Source organism: Punica granatum, chromosome 1 (assembly GCF_007655135.1).
Source record: "Punica granatum isolate Tunisia-2019 chromosome 1, ASM765513v2, whole genome shotgun sequence".
NCBI classification, from domain to species: Eukaryota; Viridiplantae; Streptophyta; class Magnoliopsida; order Myrtales; family Lythraceae; genus Punica; species Punica granatum.
The window spans coordinates 17,290,212-17,308,858 of record NC_045127.1 but is presented as its reverse complement, the minus strand read 5'-3'; the positions used below and the strand labels follow the sequence as shown (position 1 = coordinate 17,308,858).

The 18,647-nt window shown below is 37.5% G+C and overlaps 1 protein-coding gene across 1 annotated transcript; it reads left to right on the top strand.

Annotated features, from left to right (window-relative positions):
* The first annotated feature begins 677 nt into the window (after positions 1-677).
* On the top strand, positions 678-5,677 carry LOC116215207 (monoglyceride lipase). The gene is made up of 7 exons (XM_031550835.1): positions 678-1,185; positions 2,529-2,567; positions 2,665-2,735; positions 3,054-3,118; positions 4,193-4,282; positions 4,376-4,468; positions 4,927-5,677. The coding sequence occupies exons 1-7, from the start codon at positions 824-826 to the stop codon at positions 5,344-5,346; spliced, it is 1,140 nt and encodes a 379-aa protein (XP_031406695.1). The 5' UTR covers positions 678-823; the 3' UTR covers positions 5,347-5,677.
* The last annotated feature ends 12,970 nt before the right edge of the window (positions 5,678-18,647 follow it).

Genomic DNA, 18,647 nt, shown 5'->3' with positions numbered 1-18,647 from the left:
TTATATCTCTCTACTAGGTTGCATTTCGTAGCTAATTATTTATCTACAACAAATGTGTGCATTCCTTTTTCCCTTTTCTTTTTAATTTTAATCCGTTTATTTAAGCAGTGGAGTTTAACTCTACTTCACTCCACTTTATTTCACTTTATTTTTACTTCGTTCAATAATACAGTTATTATTTTTTTATAATTTTCTTTAATATAATAATAAATTCTCCCACATATTATTTCTTAATTATTATTACAATTAATTTGTTAATATTAATTTATCTCAACTATTCACTACTTTTTTTCAATTCAACAGCACAATCATGACTTTTTATCATCTTCTTCAATTCGATAACGAATTCTACACGTACTTTTTTTAACAATTATTACAACCTTACTTAAATAAAAATAATAATATTTGAAGTGGAGTGAAGTTTAATTCTATTCCGTTACTAAACGGCACCTTAATTTCTTTAGTAATTGAGATGCTCCGTTTGGATGCGAACACTAGCATTAATGAACTCTCCATCTTCCTCTTAACAACTGGAAATTAAATTGCTACTATTACAACTCAGGGAAAAAATAATAATAATAAATTCTGGATTGGATGGACAGGTAGTACCGGATCAGCGGATAATTACCCCTGCAACCGTGTCTGCCTCTGCTTCTCTCTGTCATAAAATCTCATAAGCCATTTCGCTCTCTCTCGTTTCCTTCGCTTCCTTCCTTCCTTCCTGCAATCACCACGCTCTCCTCCTCTCTCTCTCTCTTCACCAATCTCCCCGCTGTCCGCCACCGTCTTGGAGGCGGCGCTGACTCCCTCCCACCGCCACAGAATGGCGACGATGAGGGCATCCAGGGGGGCGGAGATGGAGCCCCTGACCTCCGGCGCCAGCAACCGCATAATCCCGGTCCTCAGGGCCCTGCAGCGCTCCCTGGTCTTCGTCTACACGCTCCTCTTCTCCCTCCTGCTCCTCCTCCCCCGCCGCCGCCAGAACCGCCGCCTCTCCCCCTCCAAGCTCAGGAAGCGGGAGGAGGAGGACACGCTCCGGAGGAGAGCCCTCGCCGAGGGCTTGGAGATGGTGTTCGACGACGGCGAAGGTGCCAGCCTCTGCCGGTGGGACACTTGCCTGTTCTCCGGAGTAACGAGGAACTCTTTCTTCTGCCGATCTTGGTTCCCGGTCTCCGGTCAAACCAAGTGAGTTCTCATTCTCTCACTTTGAATATTATTGGTTGACGAAGTTGATTCTTAGGTTGAACGCGTCAATTCTTCCCCAAAGTTGGCGAAATCTCGCTCCCTGTAGACATCATCCGAGCCGTAGACTTTATACATGACTAACATCTTCCCTGGAGTTCCATTTCGAGTTCTGGGGATTTTAGATCAAGTGTACTCAGCAGAGGCTTGAGCTAGTCAGTTTAGGCTTAGAAAGCCTTTCTTGGGAAACGTGTTGGAGGAAAGTTCTTGATGAATTCATGGATGATGTGAAAATTGAATTGCTCCGTTCTGGGTTTTCTGATTTTTAAGGGGTTGATCTGTGGCTTGTTTTCGTATGCAAAGGAAATCGGATTGTTTTACTTGTTGCAGGGGGAAAATAGGTTTTGTTTGATCAGTGGAGGAAATTAAGGATCAAGATCCTCTCTTTCTTTTGTCTAAAATGCATCAGCAATGCATTCTGTTGATCTTAGTTCTTTAGGTTTTTCTGTGTAAGCCGAGGGAATTGTTCAGTTTTTTGGATTGCTCTGTTGTCATTTGGTTATGTGTTGGCACTGATAAAGTTTACAACTTGGAATAATTGGCAGTTGAGGAACTATGAGTATGCATCCCTGATAAAAATTTTGCTGGCTGGTTGTTGTTGCAAGTTTAGATTGCTGAACCAATAGGTATGTGTTGGAGCAACTAAATAACATTGTACCCAATTTTGTGGGTTCATATATTACGTGTAATTGCGTTCTTGGTTTGTGAGTCGTTTTATGACTTTTGGATGAAGCAGATACCATTCCTCTGCTGTAGAGATGGATTTATAGAAGTTTCCTAACCTCTTTTAAGGTGCATTTAGTTGTCACAAATATTGGCCTATCAAGTATATGGTATTCTTTGATGCAGGACATTAACACTAAGTTAGAATTCTTGAGTCCGTTTCCAGTTCTATTACCTTCATGCCCTAAGTGACTTATGTTTCATGGCTCCATTGGGGCCAAGAATTAGGGATTGCCTTTGATTGTGTCAAGTTTTCTCAAGTTAACACTTAACATATACTTTTTTGGTGAGTGAAATGTTGCACATTGTAAATGTCCTGGAATCATAAATTTGTTGATAATCTGTGTAACATGCTTGTGGATTCTCTAGTTTAATTCACTGGTACTTCAGGGATGTCAGTACACAAAGGAATAAGGTGCTTTGGTGCTGCATGGCTTACAATACTTTTTGGCTCTCATGCCACTTATCATTAGCATGTACAGTTTTACTTTCCTTGCTGTTTTGCCTTCTCACTATTGGTCCTCCAACTTCCATCCTAAAATTATCTCTGTCTTTCATTGCAGGGGTATTTTGCTCATCATACACGGCTTGAATGAGCATAGGTATGATTGACCTGTCTGAAATCTCAATATCCATCCGGCTTCTTCTCGAGTTCATAGTAAATTAATTCTTCGCTTACATTGTGATAACTTGACACAGTGGGAGATATGCTCAGTTTGCAAAACAGCTTACCTCATGCAACTTTGGCGTCTATGCAATGGATTGGATTGGTTAGTTATTTAAGCTGTAGATTATTCTATTCTCATTTCAGAAGCCAAATTGAGTTTGTCAGTATTTTTACTGAGACATCAATTTTTTTTCTGAGAAGTTTGTACTTGGAAGCAACATTAAAGTTTTTGCCATCTCTTTGTATGTGCTTGCGAAGAATTTGTTTGGTCAATTATTATACATTCAGAATTTGGTTAATTTGATATACATTTATTTTGACTCAAGAAAGTGACATGGAGTAACATATATTTATTTATTTATTTATTTTCTTGTGAAAATTGAGCTCACTATCTCAGTCGGTTGTTTTGATGATGATATAGGGCATGGTGGAAGTGATGGCTTACATGGATATGTTCCTTCACTCGATCTTGTGGTCACTGATACGGTGAGGATCAACTTGTAATTTCATGTCAGAGTGTTTCATTCTTTTTTAACCAAGATGGGGTTATCACTCTGGGAAATTTGCATTACTTCTTTGAATTACTTAATATTTAAGAGCTTGTTACAGTATATTGTCTCCTCAGTCCAGCCACTCCACACACACGTGCGCGCACACATATATATAACCATGAAAAATATATTTTATAGTTGTGATATTCTATAGTTGCATCTGATCTTCGCAGAAATGCCTAGGTTGGCATTTCCTTCCCTTATTTATGGATAGATTCGAGATACATATGGAGGACAGAACAGGTTATGCTTATCTGATAAGAAAAAAAGAGGGGGGAAAAAAACCCACAGGTACTTTTGGGCATTATGCTTCATGTGAAAAATGAACCGAAAACTAACTTCCTGAAAACCAGAGACAGAAATTTTCTGGATTGAAGCAAGATGGAGGAGATAAATTAGCGTTCTAGTGAACTGAAATGTGAATTTGATGCATTTCGATGACATAGAGAAGTAGAAAGCCAGAACATAACAGTTCAGTGTTGTTGCATTTGTGCTCTTTTCTCCACCTACCATTTCATTGTCCTATGTCTGCTGCTGTTATCTTGTACAGTAACTGTTGAAATTTCTTCCTGCACATCGCTTATAACCATAATTTTATCCTCTGTTTGGAGGGAGGGATTTGGAATGGGTAGTATTGTCCTTCCAGAATGTGCATTGTCTCAGCGTCTCAAGGTTGAAGGGTGAAACAACCTCTCAAGGATGGATGGATTTGAGGGGAAAAAGGAAACTCAAGAAATGCAAATAAATGATTTTTCCATAGTTTGGTCCAGAAAACAAAAGAATTGCATCATTTTCATTTTCCCCACACTCCCTTCAAAATTTGAGGAAAGGATTTGCTTCTCTTTTCTTATGACACAATATAAACAAGGCTGATCATAATCCGGTCTTCTCCCTCTGGAATTATTTTCCTCTCCATTGCCTAGGAACAAGCTGCAAAAAGTCGAATTTCTGCATCCACTGCAATATTCAGTCTGCTTTTAATAGGGATCTGTATATGCTGCTTGTGCAGGCAGCTTTCCTGGAAAAAATCAAATCAGAAAATCCTGGAGTTCCATGCTTCCTCTTTGGGCATTCCACAGGAGGGGCAGTGGTTTTGAAGGTGACATTATTAAGCAGTGATGCAATCGCTCGTGTTAGTGTGCAATTCCACAATTATAAGCAGTTAGAATAATATCATGCACATTTTCCTTAGGCTGCTTCCTATCGTCATGTAGAAGAAATGCTGGAGGGTATCATATTAACTTCACCGGCTTTGCGTGTTAAGCCTGCACATCCAATCGTCGGGGTATGCATCTTCTCTTAGATCAGACTTTTCTGGTTGCGTTTAGTTGAAATGGAAAAGAAAATTCGTTGATTTTAAGTTTTCCTCTTTTGGAAAAATGAGGAAGATGTGCATTTTGGTTGAAATTCCGATATTTCAATTTCAAGATATGTCCAATGGTCATTGAGTGTTGATTAAAAATTTTCTGCTGAGTGACTGCTTTCAGATTCTGCAGAAATTTTCCGTTTCCCGTCTCTCTTCAAGAACTACTGAATGGTTTTCTTCTGTTCAGTTGTCTGTGTCTAATAACTTGTGCTTGATTTTTTTTTTTTCGTGTTTTATGTATTTCCATTTTTCCATTTCATAGTTGGAATCTAAAACCCTCAAAATTCTTAACGGGATATGTTTCTTCAATCCATGATGATTGCAAAAGAAAGCAAAACTGCTTAAGTCATGATCTTAATTCTTTGACATTGATGCAGGTGGTAGCTCCACTTTTTTCATTGGTGGCTCCACGGTTCCAATTCAAGGGTGCAAACAAGAGGGGGATCCCAGTAACGAGGGATCCAGTGGCCCTGAGGGCCAAATACGATGATCCTTTGGTCTACACTGGGCCCATAAGGGTCCGAACAGGCCACGAGATATTACGGATCTCTTCTTACCTGATGCGCAACTTCAGGTCCATTACTGTCCCATTCTTTGTTCTTCATGGGACTGCAGATCGGGTCACCGACCCGTTGGCTTCTCAGGATCTGTACAATGAGGCAGCGTCTGAGTTCAAGGACATCAAGCTCTATGAAGGGTTCCTGCACGATCTCCTCTTTGAGCCTGAGCGGGAAGAGATTGGAAGGGACATTATCAGTTGGATGGAGAAGAAGCTGAGTGCGGGTCTCGTTCAATGAAGCGTGTTTGCCTGACCGTGTAAGTGGCTATAGAACCAGCAAGTTGCTGTGTCACAATGATTTATAAGTTTCGCTATATAGTATTTGCCCTTCTGCTAAATTAGTCGAGGGAAATTGTATTTAGCATTACCAGGAAAGTACTATTTCCCCGTTTATCCAGAAGTCGTTGGTTATCCTGATTCCAAATGCAAGGAGCATGGATAGACGTATATATATACGTATGTGTATAGATTGGCTTGATGTACGTATGTTCAGTCTAGACAATACGGTTTTGTTTTTTTTGTTTTTTCATTTTTTTAATCTATATACGTATAATATCATTGTCGGGTCACTCATCATGTCATTTGTGCCAAAAATCTAGACCTTGGCTCATCTTAATTTAGCATTAATTAACTATAAGCACTTAATAATATTTTTTAATATTCTAATAGAATTTTTAGCTTTACAAGTAATTAATCACGTTCAAACTGTAAGATTTTTGGAAATATTTAAATCGTTGTGGGTGTAAGGGAGTTAATTAATTAAAGTGAAGCTCAATCAGTATCTATTGAGAAAAATTCTGTTTAAAATTAAGTGACATAATTTTATCAAAATTAAAATGGAAAATTATAGAATTTAGAGAGATGAGAATAATCAAAATTAAGTTTTACGTTGTATTGGTTAGAATTTTTATCTTATAATTGATGACTAATTAATCAATTGATTTTAAGAAAATAATAACGCAATTCATTATATCGTATTTTGAGAGCCATGTGTTTTAATATACGCACGTATGCAATGTAACGCTTTTAATTAAAAGCAAATAATTGTGAGTGCATTATATTTTGTAGAACTTATAGTAAAATTAAATAACCTTTTTCATTCGAAGTATTAGAGTTGGAAATAAAAAGTCAAACGTTGTCAAGCATGAAATTACATATTTCTATAAGTTTGATAACAAAAGATAACAAAATGTATAGTTAATTAATAAATAATACACGTTGCAAAAGAATTGAGAATAAAACTATCTATACTTTCAAAGCAAAAATACATTAATAAAAGTGTTAAGTAAGCTGCGAAATGAATGGTGGGATAATGGAGTGAGCAAATTTAATTGAAATATCGCTCCAAACTCTAGGAATGATTTATTGTATAAAAGATGTAAAATTCAAAAAGTCAAGTATCTCCTATAGTTTGGATGCTAAAAATTAATGTTTTCTTTTGGGTAAAATGCGCTCAACTCCCTTAAGATATGGAAAAATCATACATTATTCTATTTGTTTAGAAAATAGGTACTTAATTCTATTTGACTTCTTTGACTAACAATCATTTTTTGAGAAAAACACAAATTTCAGATATAACTTTTGAATTTCTTTTATGACCATAAATTTACTATTTTACCTAATAATCTACCGCGTTACATAAAAAGTTCGTATGAGTCCTTTTTTACTTTTAAAATATGTTCTACAATTTCAAAATAAAAAAAAAATTGAAAAATCAAAGAAAGTGAAAATAAAGAAGACGGACGAAGAGAAAGGAGAAAGGTATCTAGCAACATTGTTTTGAGAGATAGTCACCTACTAGGGCCATCACTATCTCATAACTATTTGATGTGTTTACACAATTAAAAAAATAGTGTGTTTACCCGTGAATACTATTTTTTTTTATTGTAATGTTTCCATTACCGATGGCTTGCTTCTGGTCACCATCGTGTAAGATGGTGTTTGGCATCCTACGATGACATCGCCCAGGGCAGCGATGGCTGGTGATGACTCAATCTCCCCTTCTTCTCTTTACTTCTGTCAGTGCGAATCTTGAGCTTCTTTTTTTAAAATATTTTTTATTTTTCTCAAAATAAATAAATATATTTTAAAAATAAGAATTTTATGTAATAAGTGCTTACTCAATAAAAAGTAAATATTTGGTCTTAAAAAAAGAAACCCAAATGTTCTATATGAAACTTTTCCCAAAAATAATGATTTTGTCAAATAAGTCAAATAGAGTTAAGTGCATATTTTCTCAACAAAAGAGGTTCAATGTGATTTCTACAAAGCTTGAGGAAGGTGAGTACATTTTACCCATTTCTTTTAGATACTAGACTTTATTTAGGATCCACTCCATTCCAATTATAAATAATTATATTTATTTGGGATTGTAATGATTGTGTTGTTAAACTATGAAAAAAGTGGGAAAAAGTAATGAATATTTGAGAGAATTTAGTATTAAAAATTGAATCGAATGGTAGTTAAGATAAAACAATCGAAGAAATAATAATAATAATAATAATAATAATAATAATAATAATAATAATTATGTTATTCAATTGAAGATAAGTGGGTTTAAAGTGAAGTAGAGTTAAAAAAATTATCGTGTTGCCAAACGATTCCTAAAATGTTTTGCTTACCTCAATCTTAATTAAAATAATTACACTCATTAAATTTACTAATTGTATTTATAAAATATCAATTAATACCTTTTCTAAGTGAATAAAGGTAATATGATGTAATTACATAATAGCGCGAAGCTAATATGATGAATATTGTATATTCTGTTCATCGTTAACTTGATCATTTCTTTTTTTATTTTTGGGCCGCAATAACTTGATCATTTCTTAAGAGTTAATTTTATCATTACAAACTAATTAATATTTTTAAAAATCCAATTAAAATATAAAATATATAATTTTGTATCCCGAATGATATGTCACCCGCGACGAAATGGATAAAATGACTAGTTGATAATGAAAGGCTGGCTTGATTAGGGAATAAAAATCTCCCAGTTGGTGGGATACATGTGGGCAGGCTTTATTTTATTTTCCCCTGTTCTTGGGATAATGTATCTGACCTGCCTCAGCCACTTTGGTCGCATATTGAGCACCTGGGCGGAAGTCGAGATTCTCTAACTGGAAGATGAACATCACACTACTCATGTCGGGTTAATTAAGCATAGAACAAGTACCTGTGCCGAATTCGAGGTTTTCCCGTAGGAAGATACGCAATACCAGGCCCGAATCATGGAGTGAGAGATATATTGGAATTTCACGAATCCAGTGATGCCGTTTCTATAGATGCAGTGGCTTGAGTGTCGCCGGGTGCATACTCAAGGCTCCATCTATGCCATGAAATACTAATTAAAGACTAGGTGGAGTTGAGTTCATTCATATGCATTTTACATATCGTGCTGTAATGTTTTGCAGAAATGGAAGAAACGTGGGGGCATCGAATTGCCATAGCTTTTTCATTTTTGGTCTTTAGACAGGGTTGAAAATGAAAATTCATCATTCAATATGAAGATAAAAAGGGGTTCGGATTCGAACTCTTTATTCTTCGAGGAGAATAATATCAACTTTGGTAACTTTGTTCTTCTTGGCATTGTCTACTTTCTACTTATAAGATTGGACCTATGACAAGGATGTGTTTCCGTCGAGATTTTAATGCTGCATTTAGTTTGGTATAACGAATAAGTACATAACTAATTAGACGGGCAAGATGTTGTGTCTATTTGACTGTTATTTCTGTACTTTGGTCGACTGTGAGAATCAATATCTTATCCATATGATTTGAATTACATTGTTGCACAATTATTGGGCCAAAGCTGCAATTCAGAAAGTTGTTTTTCTGCTTTTTAATAGAGAATCAGATTCAGGCGCGCACATTACATAACATGTGTAAATTTTAAAAAAATTAATTTACTTAATATTTGTTGAGAAACTTTTTTTATGGAGATAATTATTTTTAAGATTATTTTTAAGGAAATATTTAATATTTATTTGCAAATGGAGATTTCATTTTTATTTTTTTAGTTTAATAAATAAGTTTTTTTATAATTGCATCAATGATATTAACTTTTCGAGCAGCTGAAAAAAAAAATTAATCATGAGTTAAGGGATGTAAAATTTGGATAATATATATGGCTCAATCACATCACACGTTTCGACTTTTATATAATATAATTGATAATTAATAATTGTTCAATAATTCACAGTGTGACAGCGTATAATTTCTCTCGTCTATTTCATAGACGCTTCCGAGAGCTCTTCCATCATTGGATCAGTGTGAAGCTACTCGCAAAGTGCTGATCGGACAGTGCAGGATGACATCTCTGAACCGCCTAGTCAAGCGAATTTCCGATTAATGACATCAATCGAATTTATATAATTCAATTCTGTTTCTTTTTCTGTTAAGACAATCGTTACATTAGCCTAGTAAGATTTATTCTAGAAACAATATATACCTTGAGGAAAGTATAAGGGAAAGTAATGTCCTTTTTGGAAGAATAAGAATATTCTTGAATTTCTTCTTTTGTGTGATAAAGTAAAAGATTCAACTTTGGATCTCCTCCTATATAATATTTCCCCCCCTTTTATGATAAGGTAGTCACCTCATCATTTTCATGCATTTGGCCCATTCTCGACGAATCCAAATCCTTAACTATCGTGTCTGAGCAACATAGGAATCGGTTTCACAGTTCATATAGCATCATAATATCAGTTTGATAAAAGACTTTTAGGTCGGAGAATGATTATTGCCAACTGAAGAATCTCCGGCGAAAAATTAGCCAATTCAATAGGCTCTAATTCGGTTTGAACACTTGACAAGAACTACTTTTGCTACTCATCATCAAGGGAACGGGATCCTCCCCGCCAACTCTTTGACTGATAATTTTAGTAGGACATATGAGTGAGTCGGGGTTAATTGGGTATTTTCAAATATGCATTTACTTGCCATCTACTCAGGATCTCGGCTTAATAAATACTTGAGACGATCTTGTGACAGAATCAAGAGCTTGAACAAGCTTGTATAAAACCACAAATAAGTCACTAATTAATGAATCGAACAAAAACCATATTATCGAGTTGGTCTATAATGCAGTGGGATGAAAAGTGCATGTATAATATATTCAAGTAGATCACTGGTATTTTTTCTTGCAATACAAGTGCCTGTATGATGTATTCAAGTAATTTACTTGTTTTCTACATAAATTACTTGAGTTGTGAATTAATTAACAGGAGTTTCTTTTCAAAAAATTGGAAATATGTCATCCATATATTGATTGCATAATGCATCTATACATGCATCTTGAATCAATGTATTGTAGAATTTTAATGGCTCAATTTCAGCTTGTGATTTCACTGGCTAGACCACCTCTCAGGAGCTGTGTCCCAACATTGACATTAATTAGTACTCAACAAATTAAAGCTCGCAATATTCATCGGGGTAACGAGCTACATATATACAATCTGATCTATATTCGAAAAAGAAGAAAACTAACTCTAGAATATTACAATATCTCGAGATAACAGAAAGATAACAGAAAAAGTATTTCGAATATCCCGAATATCTCTCAATACTCCCCCTCAAGTTGGAGTATGAGTCTGACGAATGCCCAACTTGCCGAGAAGAAATGTAAAACGATCTCGACCCAAAGCCTTCGTGAATATATCTGCAAGTTGCAGTCTGGTTGAAACATGTGCAGTGACAATGACTCGAGATTGAATATGTTCACGAATAAAGTGACAAACTATCTCTATATGCTTAGTCCTCTCGTGAAACACAGGATTGGCAGCAATATGCAAGGCTACCTGATTGTCACAGAACAAACGTGTAGGATGAGCAGTCCGAACTCCAAGGGAGCTCAATAAACTTCGTAGCCAAAGTACTTCACTCACAGTGGCAGCCATAGCCCTGTACTCAGCTTCTGCAGACGATCTAGACACCGTAGTCTGCTTCTTAGTCTTCCAAGAGATCGGTGATCCTCCAAGTGTGACGAAGTACCCCGAAACTGATCGCCGGGTCATGGGGCAGCTTGCCCAATCTGAATCACAATATGCCACAAGATCCAAAGATTCGGGTAGTATGAAAATCCCTTGTCCAGGTGACTGCTTCAAATAGCGCACCACTCTCATGGCTGCATCCCAATGTGGTTGACGTGGATCTTGCATGAATTGTGCCAATATGTGCACTGAATAACATAAATCTGGTCTGGTGATAGTCAGATAAATTAATCGACCAATCAAATGTCTATAACTGCTTGCATCTTCAAGACAGGAGCCCGAACCAGCTGTGAGCCCATGATTCTGCTCCATGGGAAAATAAGAAGGTCGAGATCCCAACATCCCGCACTCAGTTATAATATCAAGTGCATATTTTCTCTGACAAAGAAAAAGACCAGAATCTGTACGAGTCACCTCAATTCCCAAAAAATACTTCAGTGGACCAAGATCTTTGATCCGAAAACACTTATTAAGATACTTCTTAAAAGAAGCACAATGTCCAGAATTGTTGCCAACCACTATAAGATCATCCACATAAACCAGAACTCCTAGAAAAATATCTCCTTTTGAATAAACAAATAAGGAATGGTCGGCACCAAATTGCTGAAATCCATATCTTCGCAATGCGTCCGCAAATTTAGAGTACCAATTGCGTGATGCTTGTCGAAGACCATAAAGAGACTTTTGGAGACGACACACAACCCTTCCTCTATGTGAAGAAAATCCAGGTGGTAGCTTCATATATATCTCTTCATCTAGATCTCCATGCAGAAAAGCATTTTGCACATCCATCTAATGCATCTCCCAACCTTTTGCTATCGCCACAGCCAATAGACACCTCACAGTAACCAATTTAGCTACAGGGGCAAACGTCTCATGAAAATCAATACCTTCTACTTGAGTAAACCCCTTCGCAACCAAACGTGCCTTATATCGCTCTACACTTCCATCTGCACGTCACTTTATTTTGTAGACCCATTTACAGTCTATAGGTCGCTTACCTGGGGGCAATGTCTCCAATATCCAAGTCCGATTCAATTCCAATGCTCGTATTTCTTCCGCCATTGCTGCTTTCCATCGAGGATCACGAACTGCTTCTTGGTAAGTTCTAGGCTCAATATCCGAATCAATTGCAGCCAAATAGGACAGATCCAAATTAGGAGATCCAGTTTGAGCTAAATAAGTTTCAATAGGATACGACATACCTGAGGATTTCGATGGAATGGGCGAGCAGGGGGGGTAATGTGTGGCAACGTGAGTAACAAAATTTTTATCTTTATGATCAACAAAGTCCTTCAAATATGTTGGCGCTCGAATTTCTCTACCCGATCGTCGCGAAGCTTGAGCATCAGATCTTCTCAGCTCTGTTGCAATTTGCTGGGATTGGGCCGGAATAATTCGGTATGCAGGCTGAAATTCCTGCTCTCGTTCTGGACTGGACAGGGCCTCTTGCTCCAATTCTCTCTACAGCCCACTAGATCTGTCATTTGATGGGATCCATCCAAACTTCCTCGAGGCCTCGCAGGATTTTCTGATCGTGGACTGGACGCCGCTCCACCTGTGCTTCTCTGAGGCCCCGCAGGATTTTCTAAACTGGGCAGTGGCCTATCACGGGCCTCCTTTTCTCCTTCCATTTCTTCCCTGATCCACCACATATCTCCCTCCCCCTCAAAAACAAAGTTCTCTCCGGCCCATGTCTTCGGGAAAAATAGAGGATTCCCGGTTGTCATCTTCGGGTGATCACTTTTCTTAAATGGGAATTCACTCTCTAAAAATTGCACGTCCCTTGAAACGAAGAATTCTTCCTTCTCCAAATCAAACATCCGCCATCCTTTCTTTCCATGGGGATACCCCACAAATATACATCTCCGAGACCTCTCAGCAAACTTATCTTTGTTACGTGGTCGATGATGTGCATAACATAAAGATCCGAATACCCGCAGATTTGAATAACTTGGTTTTCTCTGAAAAAGAACCTCATACGGACTTTTACCATGCAATATCTGTGTCGGCATCATGTTAATCAAATAGGCCGCCGTCGCAACACTTTCTCCCCAGAAACGTGTAGGGAGTGAGGCCTGAAATAATAGTGCACGTGCGACATTAAGTATGTGCCTATGCTTTCTCTCCACTCGTCCATTTTGTTGCGGTGTGTCCGTACAAGATGTCTGATGCACAATTCCATTCTGAAAGAAGAAATCTTGTAACTCCCGAGACAAGAATTCTAGCCCATTATCGCTTCGTACCACTTTCACAGTAGTTCCAAATTGATTTTTGACTAAATTACAGAACCCCATCAAACTTCGTCGTGCTTCCGTTTTATCCTTTAACATATACAACCAAACTGCTCGGCTATGATCATCCACAATAGTCAAAAAATAACTTTCTCCCGAAATCGTCTTCTCTTTATAAGGACCCCACAGATCACAATGCACAAGATAGAATGGAGATGGAGCTTTATTTGAACTCAAATTAAATTGCAAACGAGTTTGTTTAGCCCGAAGACATACATCACAGCCTTTATTCTTCATGGAGTTAGAATCGAAATCAATCTCACTTATTTTAATGCCACTGGATGGATGCCCGAGCCGTTTATGCCAGATATCTCCTGAGCCAAACACTTGAGCCTGACAAGCCAATGCCGATGATGCTAGCCACCGCAAGTAGTACACCCCCCCTTGAAGCTCACCCAGTCCAATTATCTTCCTCGATATGCGGTCCTGTATGAGACATAACCCAGGTAAGAATGTCACAAAGCAATCCATATCTTTGCTTAGTTGGCCGACCGAAATCAAATTACAATTAAACGATGGCACAAATAAGACGTTCTGCAAAGTGAATAAATTCCCAAGTCGCACAGTCCCCATATTCCTTGCTTGAGTGGACTTTCCATTAGGAATATAAATAGAAAATTCTTCTCCAATTGGCCTCGAATCATCCAAATAATTCACACAACCGGTCATATGTCTTGATGCCCCTGTATCAATTATCCATTCTCCCTTTTCAACAAAAATAAAATTATTATTAGATTTACCGACTAGTGGCTCATTTTTCCCTTCATGTGCTACGATCATGCTAAGCAATGTCTCAAGTTGAGTACTGGACAATCCCGGGAGGGAATTACCCCCGCCACTGGTTCCCGCTCCTTCATGTACTGCATTAGCCAGTGCATTTCCGGTTGACTTTCCTCCATTCCACTGCCCCAATGTTGGTCCACTCTGACTTGTATTTTGTCCTTTCCACCGCTGCCCAGTAGTCTGCCCGGGTGCTCTCCATTGCCCGTGTCCTCCTTGCTTCCCTTGTTCAGTTGCCTTCCTCCCTTTGCCCTTATTCCCTTCTGCAGGCGAACCATGGAGCGTCCAGCAAGAGTTTCTGATGTGGCCTGGTCGACCACAATGGTCGCAGATCGGCTTGCCCTCTGCTGTCCAGCGCTGCCCCTGTTGATTTTCGCTCGCCCCCTTCACAGCGAAAGCTCCCAGCTCGATTCCCCCTTCTGGTGTGCGTACAGTCTCACGGGAACGGACAACAGCAAGTTGATTCTCTTCCTCTGAGACCATCTGATATATCCTGCTTAATGTCGGTAAGGGCACGGTCCTGAGAATGTCGGACCTCACTCCTCGAAATTGGTCGTCTAATCCCATCAAGAATTGATATACTTTCTCCTTTTCTCTCTGTGCAGCATACCGTGTAGCAGCCTCACAAGAGCATCCCAGTGACTCAAGGTAATTCTCGAGCTCGTCCCACAACGTCTTGATTCCCGAGTAATACTTTTGGATTGTCTTCCCTCCCTGTCGATACATACAGATATCAAACTTCAATTGATATATTCTCGTTTCATTACCTTGAGAATATCTCTCCTTCAAATCATCCCAAAGCATCTTTGCTTCCGTTGCATAAGCCGCACTCGGTTGAAGTTCCTTCTCCAGTCCATTAAAAATCCAAGCCAAAACAAGAGAGTTGCACATCTCCCAGTTTTCCAGGTTCGGGTCACCTGGTGGTGGTCTCGGGACCTTGCCTTCCACAAATCCCAACTTCCCTTTCGCTGTCAATGCAATCGTCATTGCCCTTGACCATGTCAGGTAATTCTCTCCATTAAGCAAACATGAGGTGATTTGTACCCCCGTGGAATCCGAACTTCCGATCCTGTAAATCGCAGAACCCTGCATCCCTTTCCCCAAGCTTTCAACCTTTTCTTCCCTCTTCGTCATCCCTTCTCATTAATTCTCAAATCTTAGAAGTTCCAGAGAAAGCCTTGCTTTGATACCAACTTAAGACTCCAATTTAGAATTAATCATTCTGATCTATTCATCGGGGTAACGAGCTACATATATACAATCTGATCTATATTCGAAAAAGAAGAAAACTAACTCTAGAATATTACAATATCTCGAGATAACAGAAAGATAACAGAAAAAGTATTTCGGATATCCCGAATATCTCTCAATAGTAACCAAGCTTGTTTGCTTATACATCAACTCGGTTTGGCTCGGTTTGGATTATACTTGTACGGTTGGGATGAAATTGAGAACACATGATAAATTGCAATTGCTTTATTTTAATTTGGACTCGTTTACCAAAAAGGTCCAAAAATCATGGAAGAACACGAAACTGAGAAAAATAGGGCATAAAGCATAACTAAGGAGAATCTTCCTTCTACATTTAATTGACCAACTTCACTCAATGTAATGAAATTTTACGATGATTATGCAAATTCAGGCTCAATTATATTTAGTGTATGGGAATGTCCTGAACCTCAGAACCAATCATAATATAATTAAGCATGACCTTCCATAGAGTCCCTTCGTTTCCAATTATAGGGGTTTTGGGAAGTGTCAAATTGAATTCAGGAATATTTTAAATTAAAAAAAAAGTTCATAAAAATTCAATATGTATGTAAATTAGATGTGCAAAGAGGATTTGTAAATCTAATTTACTGTCCTTTTTCTTTGGCAAAAAATCTAATATAGGGTGTCTTAAGATGGCCAAATAAGTAAATTTTTGCAAGTATTATTGTTTTGCATATATATATAACAATGGTGTTCTAGATTCACCTGACTAATCCCTATCCTGCAAGTAAGAATTATTCTCATATATGACTTCTAGAGCGACTTGAGTCGTTGCTGAGAAAGTCACGCTTTTTGATCACCAGACCGAACTTATTAGATTGTATCGATTATTTTTAATCAAGAGACGTTTATCTCTACCTACAATGGTTGATTCAAACGGTTCGAAATTTGTTCTTTTTAAGCAATATATTGGATTCGAGTCTTGTAAATGAAGAAAATCCTAAATTAGGAGAGTTTTACCCCCTTACTGGGTCGAACCTACTTGAATTGAATTAATTAGCCAGGACCTGTTGGACTTCTAAATATCAGGATATACGTTGAAACGATGTTCTTCTCTTATTTTTTTGGTAGACAAGACATTCATCTTATTCAAATATTTAGAAAGGAGTATATAATCAAAGAAGGTTTTAATGCTGTGGCGACGACTTCGTCTATGGTAACTAAAATATTCCAGTTTCGATACTCGTTGTGGGACTATCATTACCCATTTATTAGCTATGACGATTTTCATTTCATTATATTAGATTTATAGACCTCTCTTATAATTGACTTTAGATGTCATAGAACCATATAGTTCAAAAGCCATTCAATAAATCATGACTAACATCATTTCAGAGACCCATATAGTGAGAGACACAGATTGTAGATATCATTCCCCTCCTCTCCTCAGCCCATCAGGGTTGTGTCTATTCGACATCCATACAGATCTAACGGGAGCAACCTTGAGCCACCAAACATAGGAAGAAAACCAAGTTTTAACCGCATGTAGTGGCTGATCCAGGATGCCTTACGTAATTAATCGGTGCAAATGGCAATCTTGTCTAAACTTATGAAAAGTTATATAGGAAACAAGCCCCCGCATTATCTATGTGTACAAGAATATTAATGATATATAATCTATTTGGTTCTTCTATATCAAGAACCATTTAATTTATCGAAAAACTTTCTTATTTTTAAGTAAATTTTTAATAATCGTCAGCTGTATTCTGCTAATCTGAAAGTCAGAATGTCTAGACTATAACTAAATAAAACATTGGGCGTGTTTCACCAAAAAAAAAAAACATTCACCCAAAAAAAAAACCGTTATGTGTAAAGCCCGCGTAAAAGGAATATCAATAATATAGTATATTCTGCATTTAATAAAAAAAACTTTAATTTATTAAAAAAGATTTTCATCTTCGAAGAAAACCTTTAGCGTTCGTTTCAAATGAGAAATTTTTTCATCTCTCAGGAAGTTAATTGTAAGTTTACTACCTTTGGATAACCTTATCATTAAAGGATAATATTGGATAATCACTAAAAATTAATGTACGAGTTGTCCGCTATACTATTTGTAGCCCACTTAAGGAAATCCTGTAACCAAAGAAAATTGAATTAGTTGTAATTTTTATAATGAGGCTAGCTAATCATCGTTAATTAGGTGAAAATCTAATCTACAAAATGATGAATTTCACTCCAAATATTATGTATCTGCTCCCAGTTATGTTTTCTTTACTTATGTACATGTTTGAGAGAATGATAAAAGTGGGTTCAAATTTTAGAAGTTATTCTAAAGGATTTACAGGAGTAAATATTCGCAGTCATAATTTGAAAATTATTATTTTATTTTATATATTATATTATATATTAGAATAAAATGCAATTGCTCCTTCACTTTTGGGCTCCATTACATAGAGCCACCCAACCTTTAAAAAATTGCACAATACCACTTGACCTATTCAAAAGTAAGCACCATGCATCCTATGTTCAACTTCCAGCCACTTTTCCCTCCGAAAATAGTCACATGCATGTCATGCGACTTTCTAAATGGTAGAAAAGTCTATATAGAGAATTGATTGGAGTGAAAATATAAAGAAAAAGGACTCGGCCATGACGGCACCACCACCTCTGACTCCTTGTCGTCCCTTTCCGTTCCATTGCAAAAAATGTTGAACCACGCGAAGGAATTTAGCTGCAGAGAATTGGAATAGGAAATCTTGGTGAAAATTTCTCACTGAATTTTCTTGTGGTGTTGTTACAATCTCATATATACAAGCAAACGTCTCTCTTGTGGCTTCAAGGCGTTGGGTATTATGCGTGCTTGCCGGAAAAGAGCAAACTAGGCAGATGACTAGGATGGGTGGGAGAATGAGATCAGGGTGAGGAGACGGGGGTGGCGGTAGACTGGCGGTCATAGAGCCACCAATTTCTTTTTCTTTTTTTTTTTAAATAATAATTTCACTCCAATAAATTATCTATGGACTTTTCTACCCTTTAGAAAATCATATGAGATGCATGTGACTTTTTTCAACAGGAAAAGTGGTCGGAAGTTGAACAGAGGGTGCATTGTGCTTATTTTCGAATAGGTCAGATAGTATTGTGCAACTTTTCAAAGGTTGGGGGCACTATGCAATAGGATTCAAAGGTGTGGGGGCAAACTGCATTTTACTCTAACTATTGTGAAGCATGGGTGGAGGCCTCACTTTTTTTTTTTAATCAGATGT

Coding starts and splice junctions, on each gene's coding strand:
- LOC116215207 (XM_031550835.1), top strand. CDS start 824: ATGGCGACGATGAGGGCATCCAGGGGGGCGGAGATGGAGCCCCTGACC. Junction 1,186..2,528: donor CCGGTCTCCGGTCAAACCAA/GTGAGTTCTCAT, acceptor CTTTCATTGCAG/GGGTATTTTGCTCATCATAC. Junction 3,119..4,192: donor ATCTTGTGGTCACTGATACG/GTGAGGATCAAC, acceptor CTGCTTGTGCAG/GCAGCTTTCCTGGAAAAAAT.